General features: G+C 38.1%; 1 protein-coding gene and 1 long non-coding RNA gene across 5 annotated transcripts in view; one reads left to right on the plus strand and one right to left on the minus strand.

Annotated features, from left to right (window-relative positions):
* Positions 1-7887: 7887 nt before the first annotated feature.
* LOC115109405 (COUP transcription factor 2) lies at positions 7888-17826 on the minus strand. Of its 3 annotated transcripts, none has more exons than XM_029634256.2 (3): positions 17580-17826; positions 12457-12984; positions 7888-10475 (listed from the first exon to the last, which is right to left on the minus strand). In XM_029634256.2, the coding sequence occupies exons 1-3, from the start codon at positions 17614-17616 to the stop codon at positions 10201-10203; spliced, it is 840 nt and encodes a 279-aa protein (XP_029490116.1). In that variant the 5' UTR covers positions 17617-17826; the 3' UTR covers positions 7888-10200. The 3 variants fall into 3 exon arrangements, with proteins under 3 accessions (XP_029490116.1, XP_029490114.1, XP_029490115.1); XM_029634254.2 differs by lacking the exon at positions 17580-17826 and adding an exon at positions 13976-15189 and having other exon boundaries at positions 12457-13002; XM_029634255.2 differs by lacking the exon at positions 17580-17826 and adding an exon at positions 13976-15188.
* Positions 16700-23195, plus strand: part of LOC115109406 (uncharacterized) — an 88856-nt gene continuing 82360 nt past the window's right edge. Inside the window, exon 1 of one of the 2 annotated variants that reach the window (XR_003860516.2) lies at positions 16700-17193. This is a non-coding gene — a long non-coding RNA (uncharacterized LOC115109406). The remainder of the gene's footprint in view (positions 17194-23195) is intronic. The other variant, XR_010461112.1, reaches the window with a different exon arrangement.

Raw genomic sequence — 23195 nt, forward strand, 5'->3', positions numbered from 1 at the left:
TTATAAAGAATATCTATAATGCATAAACATACCATTATTAGCCTACTTGTTAGTAGTAGGGTACTCTTATAAGACACTATTCAAAATGATGTATTTCACTCTAATGCACCATAGTCTCAAATATGTTGCCATCGATATGAATATCTTTCAAGAGTCCTCGTGGTTTCTCTCAGGAGGAATAAGGAGAGAGCATTTTTTAAGTACAGTTTATTATGTCAACAACATAGTGCTATAAACCACTATTGTTTGATTTTGGTTAAGTTATATTTTATGGTTATATGTCATATTAACCTTTAGTTAGATATTTAACTAGTCTAAATATCAACGGATGACACTGACCATCTAGAAACAAAGAATTGGATTGGTATATGAAGTCCCCACGTGCGTGTATGGTGGTGGTTGGTTTGCAAAATAGCGCCATCTCGCTTTTGAAGGGAGAAATTCACAATAGTTTTGTGCTCGGTCCTTCATTGAAAACGACCACGTATGATTTCCACATATTCTTTCCAAGGTTGAACAAATAACCTACCAAAGTGATATAGAGATTGTATTTATGCCTATTACACATTTGATGATATCCGATAAGGTTACATTCATTGTTTGGTTGAAATTTGTGTGTATTTGAAAGGATCGTCGTTTTTTATCAGTGACCATTGTGTTCTCTCATCTGCATAAATTTACCATGTTGATATGTCATATCCTAAAGCTGTAGCCTAATTCAAATTTTTGTTCACTTTGTCTTTGCTGTATTCCCCTGGTTATTAAATTGCCAATGTTCAATGCACCATATACCTTCTTTATTACGTCCAGTGGGCATACTTCAACATCTATGAATTAGTAGTTTACAAGCAGTTGATTCTCACTTCATATGTGTCAGTATGTAACTTTTCCTTCAGCACTTGATAAGATTGGGCGATGGCGTGTGAAGGAGTAGCCTACCATAATCAACAACATCCCCATCTCAACATGTACGGCGGGTTGTAGGGGGGCGTAAGCGCGAGCAACTATGTAAAGTTGTTATATCCATGCTAAACATGTTGCTCGAGGGGCCTGCTACTGATTTCAGGATAAGAAAGGAGGAATGAGCTTCCGTGGAATTGTCAGTTGCTTCCTTCGCTATCAAAGCGAATGCTATCAGTATCCGCTTACTCTTTCAAAGCAGGCCATCAAACTGTAGACTACAACTCTTTGATGTGCAGGTACACTGGTGGCGTTAGGTGTTGCTGTTGACATGGCTCTGCCCTCAAGGAGCTGCCTCTGTTATCACAAAAGGGGATACAACTCCTTAAGGGAATAGTATAGTTTTTTAAAAACCAATACAGCTTGAGTACTACCATCACCGCCACCAATAATAACGTCTACCTCATTATTATTATTATTACTATTATAATTATTATTACTATGCAAAGTAGTAGTAGACGTAGCAGTAGGCTAGTAGGACCTATAGTAGGTTAGGCCTAGTTGGAGTAAGATACAGTCAGGATACTCACACTTCTCTAGGTTTTGCTTTCATTCAACCAATTAGTTTTTGTTCAAAGTTGTGAAACTGGCCTCCAAATACAAATGTCTATTAATTTTCTACAGACAAAAACGATAGGACTGCTTTTATTTGTGATATGCTTTTTTGTTGAAGAGATACGGGCATTAAGTTGATTATAGCATTTTTAATGGTCTACTTTCAAATTCAAACACATTCTCTTTTAATTTTTGATAGGCTAATAATATAATTGAATTGAAAACATAGGAGATATAATGTGTATAAACCATCAAACACATGCACCACGATAGTTTCAAAAATAATGACTGTATCAATTAACTTTTTTTGCTACTATCAGTGAAAATTATAAACTATTTAAGTCATGACATGCCTTTCTTTAAAAAAAAACAGGTATAGCATACCTTACATAATGTTGTAACTACTATTATCTGTACCATTCCTGCCTGGTTAGTGCGCAGTGGATATGAAGGAGCATTACCAAGTGAGCGTTTGAAGTCTCATGGTCGGCGCAAGGTGTTCCTCTCCGGGTTGTGGTGCATATCTCAAGGAGGGGCCTAAATCAGCTTTGAGAGTGATATGGAAAACAACAGTTCGATCAGCAGAAGTTAGGGACAAAGCTGTTTGTATAGGTGAGGTCTCCAAAAGAAAGACACGACGTTGAACTGGTTTCTCAAAATGATGTCGCAATTACATGTAGCCTATTGATTTTCAAGCTGTGTATCCCAATCAGTCAGTTCAACATCTAGTTTTGATTAACATTTGGTTGAGTTCTCAACTAACGTGAATTCAACGAGAAATCAACCAAAAACCTCACCCTGTCATTGGATTTAGATGAAACGTTGGGAGAGAAAAAACAAAATTCCCTTACAGTGATAAGTTTTTACAAATCCAATCAGTTTTCTAAGATGATTCAAGGTCATCACATTGTTTTATTTATTGTTGAAATGACGTGAAAACAACGTTGATTCGACCAGTTTGTGCACAGTGGATTGCCTGCATTAGCAATATACCTTAATCTGTGCCTAGGCCTTTCCCCCAAACTCAAACACGGACCCAGACACAGTTCAAGGTCACTTGCAATTTCTAGCCATTACGTCAAAGCAACAGTAGCCTACTCAGCACGCCTTTTTGAAAGAGCGTAAACAGCAAATTAGCCCACCTTACTTCAAGGCCTATCATAATAGAAAGAATGATGTCCAAAGCATAATAAAATCGTAATAGCCTACTCGTTGAGCAAGCAAGAAGTATTAACATTATTGCTGAGATGTCGATGTAATATCATTTTTGCTTGGAGTAAATTAGGCCCATATTTCATACAATTATACTTTTGGAAAGGTAGCCTAAATACTTCTCTCCCTAACAACATTAGGTGCGTTGTTCTTGAAGTAACAAAATTTTGCCTTACTTGTCCAGTTGTTCTTCTCTGGTTTCCCACATTCACTCTTGTTCCTACATTTGTTTGTTAGTCCTCTACAGTTACTTTTATGTATGTCCTATCGTATTTTTATAACTGCAAATAATTGTACTGTCTTCATTGTTCCACGTGCACGGGATCACAGAGCTCCTCAACAATAGATAGCTGTCGATGGAGATTTATTGGACTTTAAATGAAAATATTCATTCGTTTCAAGAGGGTAGCAAAGTTGTCCACCGTGACTTGCATTGGCAAGAGCTTGTGCCTTGTCAGCACAAAGCACCTCAAAGAAGATCTTTAAAACACTCAGATATAGGCTACATACACACAAAACACACTCTCACACTCCTACCTCAACGACAGTTGTCTTTCTTTTCCCTCCTTTCTATAATCACAAAGCCTTGTGCCCCTTTGTAAGTCTGTGCAGTTTTTTTCGAGATGAACTTTGCCATTTTGGTGTCGACTGGCCCCTCTCTTTTGCATTTTCTCTAACAACTCGCTTTTAATGCTTGGAAGAGGATTTCGTACAGAAGTGAGTGTATAAATAGTTCAGAGAAGCACGTTTACATTATTATTAACGGGACTGATATGCAACATGCCCAGCAACTATGTCATGTATAATGATATTGCTGTAGACTATCAACATCGTTGAAGGACAAAATAAATCGTAATTCAGCTATTAAGTGTGAGATAGGCCTGTGCCACTACACAGTTTACATTGGCGGTCAAAACTCTTTGGAGAACATGCCAGTGATAGTCAATGTGTAAGGTGCCACAGAGCTCGACCTTTATGTGTAAAACAATAATTTTAATAATATGACGAAATGAACCCATTCGTTAACGTGTTGGGTGTTGTTATAAGAGATCTTATAAATCAAGTCGGGAATATTTACAAGATCAATAAACGCACTAGATGTCCAATGTTATTAAAAGTTGTTCATTACAATTAAGGTGATGGTATAAAGAGAAGGCTCTCAGCAGCCTCGTCGGTCTCTCCCTTTGTGTTACATTTGGCTCGAGGTCTTCGGAGGTCCTGGAAGTGACAGTTCTGTGAATAGCGGGTAGATGGCACAATTTTCTAACATTTAGAGAGAACGCAGGAAGCCGGTAGCACCAAGTCTATTTAAGAGCACTTTATAAAAAATAACAAAGATAGCTGACAGGCAGTCGTAATACACACTTTTAAATGTAAGATTTTTTTGGAAATAATATAGGAATGTTTTCGGTAGAACTAAGCGCATGTTAAAAGTTGAATGGTTTTTAACAAATGAGTAGGCCTATTTAGAAAAAGCATATGGCATCGGCGTAATTGCAATAGGTTTAGGCCTTAAAATAATAATAGGCCTTATAATAATAGTAATAACAAGAATAGATAATAGCCTAATAATCATTTATTTCAATGTATAAATGTAATAAGGTTTCTCGCAGGTTATTTGACATTAGTTCTATTTGGCCTACTACCAACAGGATAGTGAAAGGAAGGCTCACCTAGGTTTGTATGGGAGACGATATAAGATTTATTTGGGCCGCACAGGCTCTGAGTGACTGGAGATCAGTCCTAGAATTGGCCAGAGGAGCAGCCTAGTGAATGACACGGCACTTACAGAAATTAACCACCATTTTATATCTATAGCCTAAATGGACCTATTTTTCTTTGTTTCTTTGTCATCAAGCCTATATCTGCGACTGATTCAGAATCAAGTCAGTGGCAGATGTAGTCTACGCTCTCTCTGGGGGTCGCAATAGTCACCATCACTTTATGTGTAGGCTACTTTATCAAATGACTTCCAATCCAAAGAAACGTAAAAAGAAACAGCAGACTAAATGAGTGGGACGGGCATGATTACGAAATCATAAGCTTAGCCTACTATGGTCACGAGATCTTTTACATTTTGTCCAAGAGCGTTTGGAACTGGACAATTGCGTTGTAGATTAGACCTACGTTTTCTGAGCAACACCTTGATAATGCTTTGATAGTGATACTAATAGTAGGAAACACAGTTAAGGCTATAAATTATGCTGTAATTTGACATCAAACGCGGTCATCATTGGGTACTTTGCCTTGACGTAATGTTCCCACGTTTTTCATCACTCACTGAAATTGAAAATGTATACATTGTAGGCCTACATCTCAACGAGCAGAGCACGCACACATGCACATAAGGTTACACACACACACATACATACATACACACAGCCTACATTAATACATAGCCTACATACATACACATGCCTCTGCTGGCCTAAATGTCATTGCACACGTAGCCTGTAACATTTAAAAACATCAAAAACTCCTGCTGACTGAACGAGGTTGCGTGAGACATTTCTCTAGGCCTATATGGCGAAAATAAACAAATATACTGTAGGAATATCCCAATCAATGCTGTGGTGATTTCAAATCAGTGTTGGTTGTTCGTTTTGCAGATCTCATGCAGTATTTTCAGTGCTCATGCAGGGCACAGGCATATCCAAAAGTTATTTTTTTTCACAAGGAAATAAAACCCACTAGGCAAAAACGGGTTGAATCAAAGTTTTTTCCACGTTATTTCAACCCCCAAAATCAGATTTTAAAAAGTAATCGAAGTATGGTCATTTCGTTTTTTTTCCTCCCAACTTTTAACCTAAATCCAATGATATGGTGAAATGTTTAGTTGATTTCAATTCACGTTAGTTGACAACTCGAACAATTGTCAATCAAAATAAGACGTCGAACGTTGAGACGTCTGTGCCCAGTGGGAAGTGACATGAGGGAGACCTCATTAGCTCGTTGTCCAACGCTAATAAAAGAACAGAAGTGCAAAATATAGAGTTCAACCTCAACACATGCTCTGTCAACTAAAATCATTGAGTGAAGTCATGAATGACTTCAAATGTATTCTTATTGGCGCAAAGTAAATAAAGATCGAAAGAAAATAGGAAAACTAATATTGTCCATTTAATGACATTGCTGAGTTGTAATGGCTTTAGTTGCTCTGCTACTACATGAGAGTTTTAGTGACATGCAACGTTTCAGGATATACACTGAGTGTACAAAAGTTAGTTATGTCAAGTTTGATGGATGTCCTTTGAGTGGTGGGCCATTTTTGATACACACGGGAAACTCTTGAGCGTGAAAAACCCAGCAGCGTTTGCAGTTCTTGTCACACTCAAACCAGTGCGCCTGGCACCTACTATCATACCCCATTCAAAGACACGTAATTATTTTGTGTTGCCCATTCCCCCTCTGAATGGCACACATGCACAATCATTGTCTCAACTGTCTCTGAGCTTGAACATATTTATTTAACCTGTTGTCTCCCCTTCATCTACACTGATTAAAGTGTATTTAACAGGTGACATCAATGAGGGATCATAGCTTTCACCTGGATTCACCTGGTCAATGGAAAGTGCAGGTGTTCCTAATGTGTAATACACTCAGTGTACTTGGCCTGTGGTCCCAGATCTTAGAAGATTGTAAAGACAAATTGAAAAGTGTAATGTCTGCATCAAGAACATTTGAAACATTTCGGGTATGGCCAACCATAAATAAACCTATCATTCTAGTCACAATTTAGTTACACCATCACCGCAAAGGCAAACATAATTAATTACAGCCTAATTATATTTAGTTCACTTTCACAATTAATTAAACAGGAGCATGGTGGGATGTCTTTGAAATCCGAGAATTAGGAGGAAGTCAGCTGAAGTGAGATTTACTTACACATATTCTGACACTGACAAAGTGTTGCACAGTCTGGTGTAGGCTACACTTTAATATCCTAGCCCCATGGGCTGCATACTGCTTATACTAGTAACCTGTAGTAGTCCAGTTGTAGTTGTAATAGTAGACTTAGTAGTAGTAGTAGGCCTAGAGGGAATAGAGGGAATATTAATACTAATCTCTAATGTAGTTGAAAAATATTAAATATAATTATAGGCCACGTTTTTTTTGTTGATAATATGAAAAATGAAATGCGCACTGCTAAATGTATTAAATATATTTTAGTAGGCTATTTTCATTACAGAAATTGTCCACAGAATAGACTCATCATTTTGAGAGTGCTATTGGGATCACGATGGGCATGATCAAAGTAATGAAATAGGCTAATCGTAATTCACGATTTTGCAATATACTCAGTGTTTGCTTACTAATCACAGTAGAAATAGTTGGATACCTCTGATAATAGTTTTATTGAGGCTCTGGGTCTCGATGAAGGAGGTCTATTTCTTAAGCAATGTGGTTTCTATTATGGAACACTGATTTGCTCCGGGGAGCCGTAGCATGCGTTGGATTGCAAGACGCCATATTGACTCAACTAATAGGACACCGAGTTAAAGGCGAGCTTTAAGGCTGGGGGATCGCACGCTTGATCTCCCTTTACAGAAAACACACATTTCAACTAATACTCAACTAGAGGGTTAGGGTTGTTATTTAGTTGAGTAAAATCAAACGACTGATAGTCTCTCCTGTTTGCTTCTTACGTTGATATTTTTGTAATTTAGCAGACGCTTGTATGCTGCTGCCGGTGAAAATGTAGGGCAGTTATAGCCAAGGCTCATCAGACATATTTTCAAAGTCCACTGTGGCATTTTATTTACGAATTCAAGTCAGACATGCCTGTACCTGCAGTGTTGCCATACGTCGAGATGTTATACGTTCACAAAAGGAATGCGATATGACATGCTAAAGCACCAAAGTAAACGTTGTTCAAATGTCATTGTGCAAATATATAGTAGCCTACATACCAACAGTCCTCTCCTTTGCGTTGATACACATAGGACAACTTCACTTCAATTTGTGACGCCAATAATTGCATATGCCCAATAGTCTCTCTCACGCTCTCTCTGTCTCCCCCCTCTCTCTCTCTCTCTCTCTCTGTCTCTGTATCTCTGTCTCTCTGTCTCTCTCTCCACCTCTCACACACACATATTTATATACACACATACATGCACACACATTATTTTGACTGTTTAGTAATAAAAACATGAAAAAACGTTTTGTTTTCCAATTCATAAATTATAATTTAATACCAAGAACAAATTTACAGCAGAATGCTTGTTTACAATAAGCTAACACAAACAAACAAGAATTGTGTTCAACTATAAACTTCCACACACACTCACATATATCACTTGCAATTAATAATCATAATCATCATAAAAAAAGTATCTATACGTTATCAATACCCTGCAGTCATATATTTTTATATATTTATATAAAAACGTGGGTCAGTTTAAACTGTTCATAATTACAATCATGTATCATTCTCTGGTCCATATGTGGCATGGGAACAGCCAAAGAGCACTGTTCAATCAACTACATAATATGATCCCTTTATGTCCAACCACAACATGGTGTCTTGTGTGTTGAAGAAAAGCCCCAAAAACAAGGACAAAATTGCTAGCTTACACACACACACACACACACACACACACACACACACACACACACACACACACACACACACACACACACACACACACACACACAAGGCATCTGTCACAGACCAAAGGAGCAGAACACTAAGTCAAAATAGCTACTCCTTTCCAGACCAGCTCACCCTGTTTAGTCTTAGCCTATTGTTGAACATTTTGTTTCTTTTTTAAATACAAGGGCTAGTGTACTGAATGCACAGATTATATCTATACAGTCAAAAACATTTACATTTATATATATCAAAGATAAAATAGGTTAGCGACCTGTGGCCATGCATTCACAGTCTAAATACATGAAAAAGAAAACATTTTTGTCGTAATATGTATATACATTACAAACATAACTTTCAGTGCTACTAGCTAAGTCTGTCACTCAATTGAAGACGTTGTATTACCGAAAAAATGGCAACCACAGTTTTTCTTAATCACATATACTTTGTATAAAGGAAAACTCTTTGAAATGAATTGACCTATATTTACAACAATACTGCCTCTAATTAATGTTTTCAAGTGAAATACATGAGCATAAGACTGAAGTTTCAAATCTAATAGTGTTCCCAAAGTTGTATACTTAAACAACGTTTTGATAAGAAATTACTTTTCAGGCACTTAATGCTTGAAGTGTAGAGAGGGTGACATTTCAGGGATATCGTAATAATACTGCTATTAAACACTATTCCAGCTGTAGGCCTACATAAAAGGTATATGACCCTTGACCTTTCCAATTTCAAAATAAGATATTGTATGACTAGATGTTTTGATTGATGTTTCGGCCTATACATTGCAAGACACAATGTTCAATGTATTGGTAGTTAATACCATATCTAAATGAACATAACAATTAAAATAGCTGTGCATCTACGTTTACAAGCCACACTCACCCTTCAGTAGCCCATATCTCAAGGCTTTAATAATTTTGTTGAACTGTCTGCAAATGAATGCCAAACATTTCGAACTAGGTGCATGAGGGGACACACGAAGTTGAATACAGCCAGAAATGGGTTCATTAAACATAGGTTGCCAGTATGCAGGCTATTTCATTCACTGTTCTGTAATAGCTGTTTTACTGTCGACAGTGCCTTGTAGAATCCTTGTTCTATATTAAGAGCTGATGTGGTTCGACTGGCTCAACTTAGCAATGGCAAAACAGGAACATCACCCTGGAACATCACGTAGCCTAGGCTATATTCTCAATTGGAAAGAGAAATGATTTAGCTGGATCAGAAAGTTGAACTTGAACACTAAAAGAAACTCCCTTGCCCAGTTTAGTGTGGGTCATCCTAAGAGTAAGTGCGTTTGCAGCATTAAGCATGTAGTTATAAGCCTTTCCTATATTGCTGTGGATTTAGTTTTAATTCTTGAAGAACATTTTACATTACTTAACTGTTTCAAAAGAAGTCATGGTTTTAGAAAAGAACACCACCTGTACTACAGAATCACATAGGCCGGTTTGGAACCAGAAAGGAGGAACAAAATAAAAGTACAAAAAATAGCTAGATACATGGACACAGGACAAGTAGGCTAATTTGGAAAAAGAAAACTTACTTTTTCTTTTCTCCTAAGTTTTTCCAAATACTCATTTTAAATGCACTTTATAGTTTAATTTTCGATTTGAGGATTACCAAAATCATTTTCCTTATTTTTGTTTTCGTTTTATTTATTTTTCTTAAAAAATGGATAAGAAGCAACTTATTCCGAATGACACGGGGAGCTTTTATCTGCATTTTGAAAGTTCGATGAATGTCTCAATTTTTTTAATTCACAGTCATTTATGACAATGTCTTTCTTTGTGAAAGCAAGCTCTTGTAACAGCCGTTTTCCTTCTACAAAAGAAGCACTAACCATTCTTAACCCCTTTGTTCATTCCTTCTGCTTACTGAATTGACATGTAAGGCCAGTTAAAACTGCTCCCCGAAAGCAACATATCCCTGATGAGGGTTTCAATTGGGGTTTTACCTACCAATCGGACGAAAAACAATTGCTCTATGACCGATGAAGACACTGTGCGCAGTGAAGGCAAGCGAAGTAACAACTTCCCAAATCGTGTTGGCTGGTTGGGATACTGGCTCCGAACATATTCCTCCAGGGCGCACTGGGACTTCTCTTGCAAACTTTCCACATGGGCCACATCTGAGAGGCCACAAGCGTCTGAAAAAAATGAAATAAACATTAATCATGCTGGACCCAAAATTCAACACATATTTACGACAGAACACTACTAATGCATAATATCCCTCTCGTTGGCAATATATATATATATATATATATGACGGTGACAGGTGCGCTTAAAGTACAAACAATGTTTAGTCAATTGGGCTGCTTGTAAATTTTAAGAAAACATACCCTGTTTGCGGTGTTAAATCAGAATGATTTTGACTGTGGCCGCTGAGGTGTGCTTGTAGGCCATAATATAACAACCTATATTGCATATTGATTAAACAATCAAAAAACAATCCAACTGTGATTATGTATAATCAAACATAACATTCAGTTATCGCTACTAATATCAACATAAATATAATATTCAGTAGGCCTACATTATTTTCTTGATAAACTGTCTAATAATAGTCACCATTTATGTCCTGTGCATAGGCTAATCATCAATATGCTTTGTGATTATTAGTGGCACTGTAGTGCGGTGAATAAGAACAGGCAAATTCCTTTTTTGTTGCCTTATATTTGGAAACTGGCAATTGTTTGTAATCAACTAGACAAGTATAGAACTCAAATCACATATGTTTACATTTTAATAGTAGTTTGGGTTAAGACACACAAACACACACATACACACTCGCGCACGCGCTGACAGGGTGAGAGTTGTGACATGGTGACCTCTGTAGGCTACTGCGTTGTGATTTCGCTTGAAGTAGGGCTCGAAACCGAAACAACCACAAACAGCGATTGTATTAACCAAGTCACCGTAATAACCCCCAAAAATGGCGGATCAATGATATGTAGCTTAGCAGTGCAAACTCTTGTAGTCTACATAGCCTATTCATGGAATACATAATAGCCTACATGCAATCAAATAAAGATTCAAATAGACTAAATGAAGCATTCATTATCACAACGATATATTGTTTAAACCCCCAGGTATTTTTGTAGAATTTGCCTAAACCAATAGCTAAATGTTAGTAGTTACATAAAAATAATCAAATGTTAGATTAGTAATTGCTTATTTCTGCGTAAGTTTGTGTATTTTCACACTTTTTCTTTATTCCTCACTTTAATTATGTAATGTAATCATATAGGAGGGTAGTCTGGGTCATGACCCAGTTCTGGAAGGAGTCCATAAAATGTATTGGATCCCTAGATCTTCCTAAGAGAACAGAGGAGAATTGAAAGTATTTTCCCGAAATGTGTGTAATGTCCGTCGTGTGATCAGGCTAAATGTTGTAGAAAGGCAAAGTTGTTATTTTATTAATGAATTCTTCAATAAAATACGCTATTCCGTCAATAAAATACGCTATTCCCTACAATGTATGGCCCTCCCTGGCGAGAATAGGCTACGTTGTCTATTCACGACATAAACAATATATTTGATTGGTAAGCAAACTATTCTCAAAGTATAACTTCAACAAAAATACCGACAGTTTGTTTTTGATAGCATGTCTCCACTGAAATATTCGTATGAGTGACTTTTATGATGTGGGTCAAAGTTATCTTCAGAGTATATATTTGGGACAGCGCATTTAGGACACTGTATGAAGGGGCACAAACTGTTGCTGTATTGGGGGAAAGGGGAATTAATATGAATAAACTTGTTATTCAGTATTAATCTCTAAGTTCATGAATGGGAGTGGACACAAATTGAATCAAGTGTGCCTATGCCTGACCAAGCAGTAAATGCAAATGGTGGGCCATTTTATGACTAATGCCCAACAGTGCAGTGATATAGGCCTACAGGCAGTTGATAGCCACAGGCCTATGTTTTTATCCTCTATGGGATTTTAGGACAGGCCAGGCGTTTGCGAAAATGTACACTGTTTATATATTCTATTGCATGCCTAGCCTAGTATTGTTTTCAACAGGAAAAAACAAAGCATACGTGACCTAAACACATTCTCTAAACGCATAACTGGAAATTATATATTCTATTGTTTTTTTGTTGTTGCAATTTTGAGCTTACCTGAAGTGAAGAGCACAATTGCCTTCAAGCAGCTGTATTCAGCAGAGTCAACGTGCAAAACTTTCAGCTTTTCCACTTGTTCTTGGAAGATCCTAATGTGGTCCATAAAGGCAACCACTCTGTCCGCAGACATAGGGGAGGCGTGTAGGCCAGCCGCCGCCAGAAGTGGAGCCACATGGAGAGGCATGGAGCACTGTGCGGCGTTGAGCACAAATAACTCACTCCAGGTCAACCGCAGAAGAGCCACCTGGTCAGTAATCTGAAGGTCTGGAAAGAAGGGGATATTCCTGGCCCACTCCACGGCACTGAACAGCATCCTGGCCGCCAGTTCACATATGTTCTCGATGCCCATGATGTTGTTGGGTTGCATGCATTGACTGCCATACCGGGACGTTGGGTAGGGCTCCGCTCTCAGCAGTAGAGATATATATCCGGATAAGTAGGAATGGCAGTGCAGTGGGTCCCCATTTGTCAAGGCGAACTGACCATGGTGTGGCTGTGTGGGTGGCATCCGTCCCCGTTGCACCGCTGCAGTAAAAAGAGAAACTGCAGATATTGATGCCTGAATTCTACACATCAAGAGACATTGTAATCCTCCTGACCAGGAGGCTATGTCAAATGTTATTACACTATAGCAGTTCGAGGAATACACATCGGATGTACCAGTTTAGACATGACTTTTGCTATTCAAATGCTATGATGAAATCTATGGATCCAACATTATAAACTAAAACAATACATAGGCTACAACAAATAGGCTAGCCTACATACTTACAAACAATGACTGTTATTTACTGTAGAGATCGATTCAAACATATTGCCCAGAAAAGTAATGGTCACTCTATGGAACATTTTCGAAGTAGGCTAGTTATAAATGTGGGTTTTACATTTTCATTTTGGTGTTTGGCTACAACAACATGAGCTCACTAGAAGCACAAAGGCAAGGCAGTCCCTGCATGTTGTAACCCTTAACCTACTTAGAAATCTATTCGGCTTGTTTTATATTGACTACTATTTTCGACTGATTATTGAATGTAACAATTTTAATGATACACGTATGCTATTTTCTTTTTACAGCTCAGTTTTCTGGTCGAGATTAACACGACACGTAATGCGTGGGATCTAAACAAGCTGTCTCTTCACTACACACTCGCCATAATAACGTTGTATATGCGCTTGTATTCAAATACAGATGCATATCCATTTTGTCTCTTCCAAGAGGACGATTCAGTTCTAATAATCTCCATCCAAACTCTTTTGACTATTGTTTGTGAAGGCCACATGATGAATATAGCGTTTAAGAAATATAACACTTCAATCGAACGCTAAAAGGAAGGTTTGCTACGATCGGTCTTAAGCACTAAATTCTGACCGCCCCATAGCGTGCTTCGGCCGCGTAGCCTATGGAAGAAGAATCCGGGAGAGATAATGGGAGACGGAAACACATACAGTTACATAATTCATTCAGCGCACTACATACAGCGCAAATAAATCAACAAGAAAATAAAAATCCCAATACCTTCCCGTCTCATGCCAACTTTCAGACATTTTTTGAGGCGGCAGTACTGACACTGATTGCGATGGTGCTGGTCAATGGGACAATTCCTGTTGGCACGGCATGTGTAACTGAGGTTCCTTCGTACGCTCCGTTTGAAGAAGCTTTTGCACCCCTCGCAAGTAAACTGGCCATAGTGTTTACCACTAGATTTATCCCCGCAAACAACGCATTCTATGTGCTGTGGCTGCTGTTTCTCCGACTGCATCGTCTGGTTTGTCGGCGTAGACTGTACAGTGTTGTTCGGGGGTCCTTGGACGGTTGTCTGAGGGGTCGGAGGGGCGACCTGAGAGCCTGACAGATTCATCTGAGGGGTCGGAAGGGATAGTCCTCCTTGAGATTGCGAAGAAAGGGTACCTTGGGTCTCAGACACATCGTCCTGGGAGCCTCTCCACACTACCATTGCCATATCTATCAGTCAACGTAAGGAAACTTTTTGTCTGCCGTTTTTGGTTTCGCGGTGCTTGTTTTCTCAACAGAATGCAGCACGCTGTAATCAAAATTAATAGTAAAAATAAAAAATAAATGCCAAAAGCCTACTGTTGTCGATTGTTCGTTGAATCTTCGAAAATGTCAAATTATATTGCTGTTGTAGACGATGCGACGCACACGTTTTAAAACTGATGTGATGGCGAGCTGAATCGCAGCCTTGCACTTAGAGGCCAAGTCCAGGGGCGCTTGCAGTCAGCCATCCAGGATATCTTTCAAGGGGGAAAAAATAGCAAATGATTGCGATAATGAAATGAGGTAGCCTATTCAAGAAACGGAGCAGTACGTTGAACGTAGGCGACGTGACAGCAGCATAAAACACACAATTGATGTAGGCTACACACTAGCAGCAGAGCGCTATCAAGTTCCAGCTCAAGTCTTGATGAAAATCATCAACTGGTAAAACAAATATTGCTGCTTCTCCCTTTTCTTCTTGTGAGGTGGTGCGAGCAGCTGAAGCCAATGCTTTAGTCAAATATGAAGTCAACTCTCCGACAAGCAAGTGATAATAAAACAAAAAGATCACAACTTATAGAACCTCCTTCATGCACGGAAAAATAATAAGAAAAAATAACAGAGAATCAAAGTGATCAAATATGTTAAAAAGGGTGAGGTTAGGAAGTGATTGCGAATAGTAGGAGCTTGGCTGGCAGAATGCTTTCTCTCTGATCAGCTCACTGAGCTCTCTATATAGTGAACTTTGACACGACTGCTGCAACTTAGCACATGTTACCATGGAGATGAGCTGCCATATAAGGAAAGTGACTGTGTTTGACTGGTCAGAGCTCATGGACCTCCCCCTGAACCCCATTGGCTAGTCGGTACTTGTGCTACTTGGTGACTTGCCAAAGCAGGATAGGGGTCGAGAAGATGCTTGGTCCTAAAAGGAGACGATTTAGAGGAGAGGACCGTGCTTCTAATTCACTCACATTTTTCATTAAATATACATGTAAATTCATGTTCAATGATTACATTCTATGACCACATAATGTTTCTTATGTGACTGAGTATAGCTTAAGTCAGTGGGTCGTTGCTATCCGGGTTTCTTGGGGTGTCCCTTGAAGTTTACATTTAAAATTGTTAGGTTAGGTAAGGGATATGGTTAAGGTTAGAGTAAGGTTAGGGTTAAGGGTATGGACGTCTCAAGGATCCCGGAGAGCACTAACCTAATAAATGTTTCCTGATGTTTATTTTTCCTTACATCTACAAGTCTGAGAGAGGTGAGGATGGTATTTTTACATCTGATATATGCTTTCATGGGATGGAGTACCCTATCATGTACCTGCATTAAAGTCAAACTTCAGTCTACCATTAGGCTACATTAGAGATTGCAGAATGCAGTAGAAGTAGGCTATCATAAATTAATCTAGATTCAATTAAACATTATTATACGATATGGCTTTGTACAAAACAAATGATAACATTGCTTGTTGAAAATGTTCCTGTCATTGCAACACATTTGCTGTATGAAATGTGCATACAAATAGGGCTATTATTGTTGTTTTATTAGACTGATTAGGACATATTATCTGAAAACTTAGCCTATGTTCATTCACAATGCTGTGATGGTACATTGTATTACAATATAGGCTAATAGCTAATATATGCACCATCTTATTTCAGAACATGCCACACCAAGACTTCCTTCTATCAACTCACGCATTGGCCTATTATTAAATTCTTTCTATTTTTTTAATACTTCTGGTTGTGATTATTATGAATACCTGTAGGCTACACATTTGCAAGTATATGATCAATTGCTTTTTATAGAGTTACAATAAATTAAACACAAGCACGAGGGATTGTAATCGTTAGTCTATTCTAGTCTATAAAGTAGGCCTATTTTAGGTAGCCTTAGCGTCCAAGATGTAGCCCACAACACAATGATTTGCCATGGACATAGCCTATATGAGAGTTTGGACCTCTCTCTCAATTCATATCAGAAAACCCGAGATATGGTGAGCTATTGTTAGATTTTTTGGGGGGTTCATGATTTCTAGGCTATAGCTAACAACATTCATTGAGTGTGTATATGTATATGTCTTATTCTATTATCATATGCTACATATGTCGCATAGGCCTAAGTGAATGGTGTTTCATTTGAAGACCAAGCATATCTATGAAGTATTTAGCCTAAATTGGCCCCTATATGCTCCTTGAAGTTTCTAATCTGAGCATTGTTAGCTGGTACTTTCAAAATCACAATGGGGCTGTCAAAATTGGGTCTTGTGAAAAATGTACAGAGCTAAATCAGAGCATATGCTGTCAATGGGGGGGATACAGAATAAGGGATCTATTACAGTATCTGGGTGCCCCCTAGCGTATGGATCCTTTCTGTCTCAAATCGAGATTCAATTCCGAGGAGCCTTCCGACATGGAAAATGCCTCGTTCTCTCGTCTTCCACGTTGACCAAAGTAATGTGCTCCCATTTCAAACTGAGTGTTTTAGAAAATGTCTTCTAATTGACTTGGACTTCGTCGAGGTATGCGTGTAGGTCTCTGTTTCGGCTCTTCATATCCTATATGCTCTGTAGGCACAGAGAATGTTTGTATAGGCTTTTATTCGTTGATTGATATAATACTTGGTCTTGAGCGTAACAGTCATTCTAAAGTTAACGCCAGGGTCTACATAATATCCCTGTCTGCAGTGTATCTTATTGTTGTATTGTGGAGTCTACATGACCACTCCATTGGTGAGTATAAACATTTTGTCATGTTTGTTTCCTTAATGAAATGTTTGAATGTGAGCGCATGCTTGGCATTAGGTAGTTGTCTTGGTCGTAAATAAAACGACTATCAAAATGGAAACACCAAAAAGCTGTTTAGTCTTAAAACACCACATTTCTTTTACATTAAAACATCGCTAAAACCTAATTGAGTCTTACCAAGGCTACAGGCAAACGATAAAGATACAAGGACGCATAACCAGATAAGTATTGTCTTATCGAAACATTAATTGCAATACATATTGAGCAGAAACACACGGTAGGCTACATCTAAACCCACCTATATGTTTCATAAAATAGATCGTGAGATTATTGTAGACAATAATGTATATAGGCTATTCTCACAAACGTACCAAATGCATACGTCGATTCGTCCGCAGCGTGAAGCATCTTCTCTCATCAGAATATCTACTAGTCTTCTCTTTTCGATATAATGTCGAGAATAGACAGGCAAGGTGTCCTTTCCAGACGGAATGAAATAGTTCAATTTATGTGCTCAACTTAAACCGTGTAATGTAAACGGACTTGTCTTCATAAGTAGTGGTTGATATGGCTGTCTTTAAAAAGGAGAAAAGTAAAAGCAATATGCTCCTGTGCGTGTTTTCTGTTCTATAGTATGGGTAAAAACGCGCCTGTATGCCGCTGCTTTGTGTGGGCTGGATGAGAGGTATAGAGGGAGGGGGTGAAGTCAGAATATAGACAGACACCTGTTTGTATTGAAAGTAGTGATGCTTTTATACATTATCGCTTTATTTGTGTCAGAATATTGGATGTAAATCAGTTTCAACATATAACACCAATAGTCTAGCTGACAAGTGGATAACCCCAAATTGTCAAATATCCCTTCGTTGCTGAAAAACGTATATCAGTGTGTTGTAACAACTATATTATTATTATTATTATTGGTAACACTTGAAAGTATTGGTAGACCAATTATTGCTGTTAATATTACTACTTGCATTGTGGTTGATGTGGTTGACAATCACAACTGTTGTTAGTGAACAGGGCAAGGAGAGGTTTGCTTTCAGATAGGCGCATTTCAATTGAGAGATTGAGAGCTTCACTGATAGTAGGCTACGTTCTCATCCTCATATGTCTTCAAACAAACTTCCACTAACACACTGAGAGAAAGACATCGAGAGGGGGACGGAGAGAGGGGGGAGAGAGTGTGATTTGACCTGACCTCTGTACTGAGAGAGAGAGAGAGACTATACGGTTGAATATATTCACAGTTTTTGGTCCTTTGTGAAGTTCAGGGGGTGAAGTATATATTTTCATATGGCCTTTAAGAGCCTTCCACACATTCGCATTTAAACCGTTAGCCTACTTTTGTAGATTAGCCACGATAGGCCTATAGACTTATGTGTGGACAACGAAAGCTATAGAGATGACAAGTAATGAATAACAACTAATGACAGCAATAGACCTATATGGGCAGTTTCGTCAGTTGAAAAGTAACAGATTTGTCCTATACTTTTTCACATTCTCTGGATAAACTTATGTCTATGATGAATCAATGATAAAAGTATCCTACAGTTACAAAAAACATTTTCCTTTATTTTTGGTGGTGCACTTCTTGGCTAAAATGACCCTCTCAAGACAGAATCTAAAAGCATGGGCTATAGGGCACACAGCAAGCCTCCATACACAATAGCGCACCCCCATCGGGACCTACATCGATTAGGACGAGACTCGAGGATGTCGCCACACTAAATATTTACTGATCACACACAATTTTCAGGATCTTTAACGATTTTCCATTCTCAGTCCACCGAAAAGCTGTAAATCACTTTATTATTGTTTGTAAAGCAAAGCGCGCACTCTGGGACACAGGGCTTTAAGATGTGCCCTGATCGAGATGAGCGCAGTTAGGGGAATCGATAGACAGTGAATGGCCAAGTCAGTGGTTGATTTCATGGTCGTGCTTTGAAAAAGACTTCACTCATGTAACAGGTTAAGCTAAAAAATGAAGAAACAGTACAACCTTTGTTCACTAAAATTATGTTTAGTCAACAAATGAATTGACAACGTGATCTTAAAGCTGGAAACCTTAGTTGCTACATGTATTTTGGACTTATAAATTAATCATATACCCATTGATTTTAAAGAATAATGAGCTGAGTTCAACTGTAGTACCCTATCATGTTTTATTCCACTGTTTGTAAACACTGTAAATGTAAACAAACAACCCTGCTTAAAACTATACTTCAGATATCATTAATGATCAATCCGTGCATTCATGGCTCTGTCTCTGAATTTGAGCGTGGCTACATTTCGCCAGGTCCATCCCTCAGCTTTTTACCAAAACACAGGCAGGGTGCTGGTCTCTTATTTTTTCAATTAAGGATTCTAGCTTTAATTTATCAATAATTAGCTAGGGCTACCTCATTTTTGGTGACCAGAAAATAGCATTTGGGAAAATATGCAGCCTAAAGAATCGACCTACTTGTTGACAGTGGTACTCAAACACAATACCTAATATGCATTACTTCCTTACTATAGCCATATTTTATAGATAAAGGAGATATATTCTGAAAAAGAATGTCTTTGGTTAAATGCATGCTTATTAAAGGAGTAGGCAATACTGAGATCAGGCAGTGGCAGGTGAGCCTCTGTGTGTTTGGGTGAGGCGGCAAGGCAAGGATGAAAGTTCACTTTAATCTTATCTCTGCCTTCACCAAGTCCTTTAAGCGGGAGATAGAGGGATACTGACCTGAAGGCCTCTGAGATCCCGGCCTGATTAACCCATCCAGACCCAGCTGGGTGCAAAGGTTAACCAGGCTAATCAACTTGAAGAGGCTGATTGAGTTAGATGTCAAGGGGGAAACAACTATCCTCCCCAAAAACAGCCAGAGGCCAACCACTGGCAACACTTTAGTCTGTGTGAATCTCACTCTTTAACCTATATCAGCAATCCATAAAGTTGAATAAACAAATGTCCTGTTGAATCTCCTCAACAATTATATTAGTGGTGAAGTATTTAAGTGGAAGTTATTAATTAAGGTAAAACTAAGATAGGGCTAGTCATAGTGTACTATGGAAACAAGTAATATTTTTTGGGAAGATAGCATAGTTCCTTATGTTATTTTCACCTAATTTCTGAGCATATTAATAGTGTCATGAACTGTGTTGTAATGTAATTTGGCGTGGGGTATAACTTTTTTATTTTACACCTACATTTGCCTCCTACAGAATTGACATTGATTTCATGGCTCTCTTCAGTGAAGCAGTTTGATGGACAGGTAGACAGACAGACAGCCCTCACAAATGAGCTCCATCCACTAATCTGTGAGGGTAAAAGAGCTCTAGTGGTCCCTGCCCTTTATTGGTCTTCCTTGAGTGACATGTCAACTGTCCTTAAAAAACAACATTAACATTTCTTTATGTTCTCTTCAGAAACATATAGTCATAGTTTTACATCTGATTCTAATCACACTATGTATATTATACAGTGTATAGTGGACCATTCAAGTGTGAAGTTATGGTGATATTCATGTTTCTCAGACTCTTTTTCAGAAATGTAACTTTGTAGATGAAAACATGAAACATGAAATCCTGAAGCTTTCCTGTAGAGTGCATCCTGTGAGAGCACATTGTTCCGTGAAAAACTGCTCCGTCCACAATTCCCAAGGCAACAGTGTTGTCTTAACGCTGAAAGTTATGTAGAACAAATTACAACATATTTGGGAATCAAGTCAGACTTCTGTGCGGATAAAAACATAATTATTACATCTGGTTGTAACTGATATTATAGGCTTTTGAGTAGTTACAAAATAATTACTTTCAGGGATTCTTAGTGTGACTTTTACGTAGGCCGACTGTAGAACTGAAGTTTATTGTAGTATTTAAGGTAAAGTTTGTCACTAACAAACTATTAAATGGCTATCATGAATTCATACAGAGTTGCAATGTCTCACAATGCTATGTGACTTCAATTGTTCATAAAAATTGAACACTTATTGACTCTGCATATTTGAGATACAAAATCTACTGTCATTGTATAGGTCAGGATTTTTATATTCTGTAGGGTTATGTTTTTCTACATTAAGCATCAAGAGATTACAAATGATACATTTTATTACACTGATAGTGAATATGTGTACTTTGTTGAGGCACTCTGTGTGTATAGCAATGTCTTATCTACGCAAACATCTTAAACATGACTGATTTCATGAATTCAGCATTAAAGCAGTGTTCACTACAATTAATCCATTGTTGATACTTGGATATCCATTGTTTAATAGTCGGCAGATGATTTCTTCATCTTTATTAGGACAAATCAAATTAAAAGTAGAATAGTCTGTTGGTTTTAGGTGAAAGAGGAGATTGGGGGTAAAACACATGCCAAAATGGCAAAGAACTGGGTAAAATAAAGGTAAATAACCTAGTACACAGGCCAATTGAAATACTGAAGATATTCACACACTGTTTGAAGGAGAGCATTCGTTGGTGGTATAAGAAATCAGAACAGTAATGGCTTTACATTAAATTGGAGGTATGGTTTTATCTCCTTTGGGGTAAGTAATAAAAACACAGTTGTAGTATATAATATAATGAAAGGGGAAAATCTCAACCCCTTGGTGTGTTTAGCAACAGCAGCACACACATAGTTCCTTCATGGTATGTGATGTTTTGTATAACACATTTTTAATCAATTAACAAGTACTGTATATCACTACTGATTTACTCCGAATTAATACATTATAGTTTTTAAAGGTCTGCTCAATAAACTGTGTGTGTAAAGTACAGTACATGTGTATGATTGTGTGTGTGTGTATGTGTGTGTGTGTGTGTGGGTGGGTGGGTGGGTGGGGGGGGGGGGGTTATGGAGTTCATTTAGCAGCTTAGATTACTCTCTTTGCCCTCTGTGTCTGTTCGCCCCAAGGGGCAATCTAAGAAGGCAGCAGTTTCAAGATAGCTCACAGAGTTCGATTTGCCAATGATGGATTATAGTGTCAATTTAAACGGCAAAGGATTAATTTGTTTCAACGATCTCTAGTTAGGCTGATTGCCAGGGCGCTTTCTTTCCTATCCACTACATTTCCTGTACATGATGATTATGATGTATAGAATGGAAAATACTTAACCTGTTCCAGTGTTGTTAGTGTCTTTGGAAGCCAACAACCAGCTATGCTCTTTGTCCATAGTATGACCATGCTGCTATCGCACATATATTACTGTGTATTAATAATACCAGAATGCATCTTTCTCTATCGAAATATAAGCATCAAATTTACCCCGACACACACACACACACACACCCCACCAGGCGTAAAAGTCTTCCAGAACTGCTGTACCATACAGTGATGACCTCCAGCAGCCAGTAGACACTACTGGTGTCAGACAGCTTACACATGGTAGGGATGTGGCCACCTACTGAAATGTGATGGAGAAGATGATTTGCCAGTGTTGGGAAAAGGGTGCTTTGATGTACATTCACTTCCTGCCAAAAGAGATAGAATAGAGTCAAGTTTTTATTTAAAGGCCCGATTATGCCATTGAACAAATATTTCCTGCCAAAAGAGATAGAATACAGTCAAGTCTTTATTTAAAGGCCCGATAATGCCATTGAACAAATATTGACTAAAATAAATTCTGAAAATCATGTTCATTAGTGAACCTCACAGAATGATTCTACACGAATCGTGATGTAAATATCATACATTTGATGACCTTAAGCAAAACAAATGCAGTACCAGTCAAAAGTTTGGACACATACTCATTCAATGATTTTTCTTTATTGAAGAATAATAGTGAAGACATCAAAAGTATGAAATAACACATATAGAATCATGTAGTAACCAAAAAACTGTTTCAAAAAATCTAAATACATGTTAGATACTTCAAAGTAGCCACCCTTTGCCTTGATGACAGCTTTGCACACTCTTGGCATACTCTCAATGAGCTTCATGAGGTAGTCACCTGGAATGCATTTCAATTAACAGGTGTGCCTTGTTAGAAGGTTAATT

The sequence above is a fragment of the Oncorhynchus nerka genome, linkage group LG25, assembly GCF_034236695.1.
Source record: "Oncorhynchus nerka isolate Pitt River linkage group LG25, Oner_Uvic_2.0, whole genome shotgun sequence".
Lineage (NCBI taxonomy): Eukaryota > Metazoa > Chordata > Actinopteri > Salmoniformes > Salmonidae > Oncorhynchus > Oncorhynchus nerka.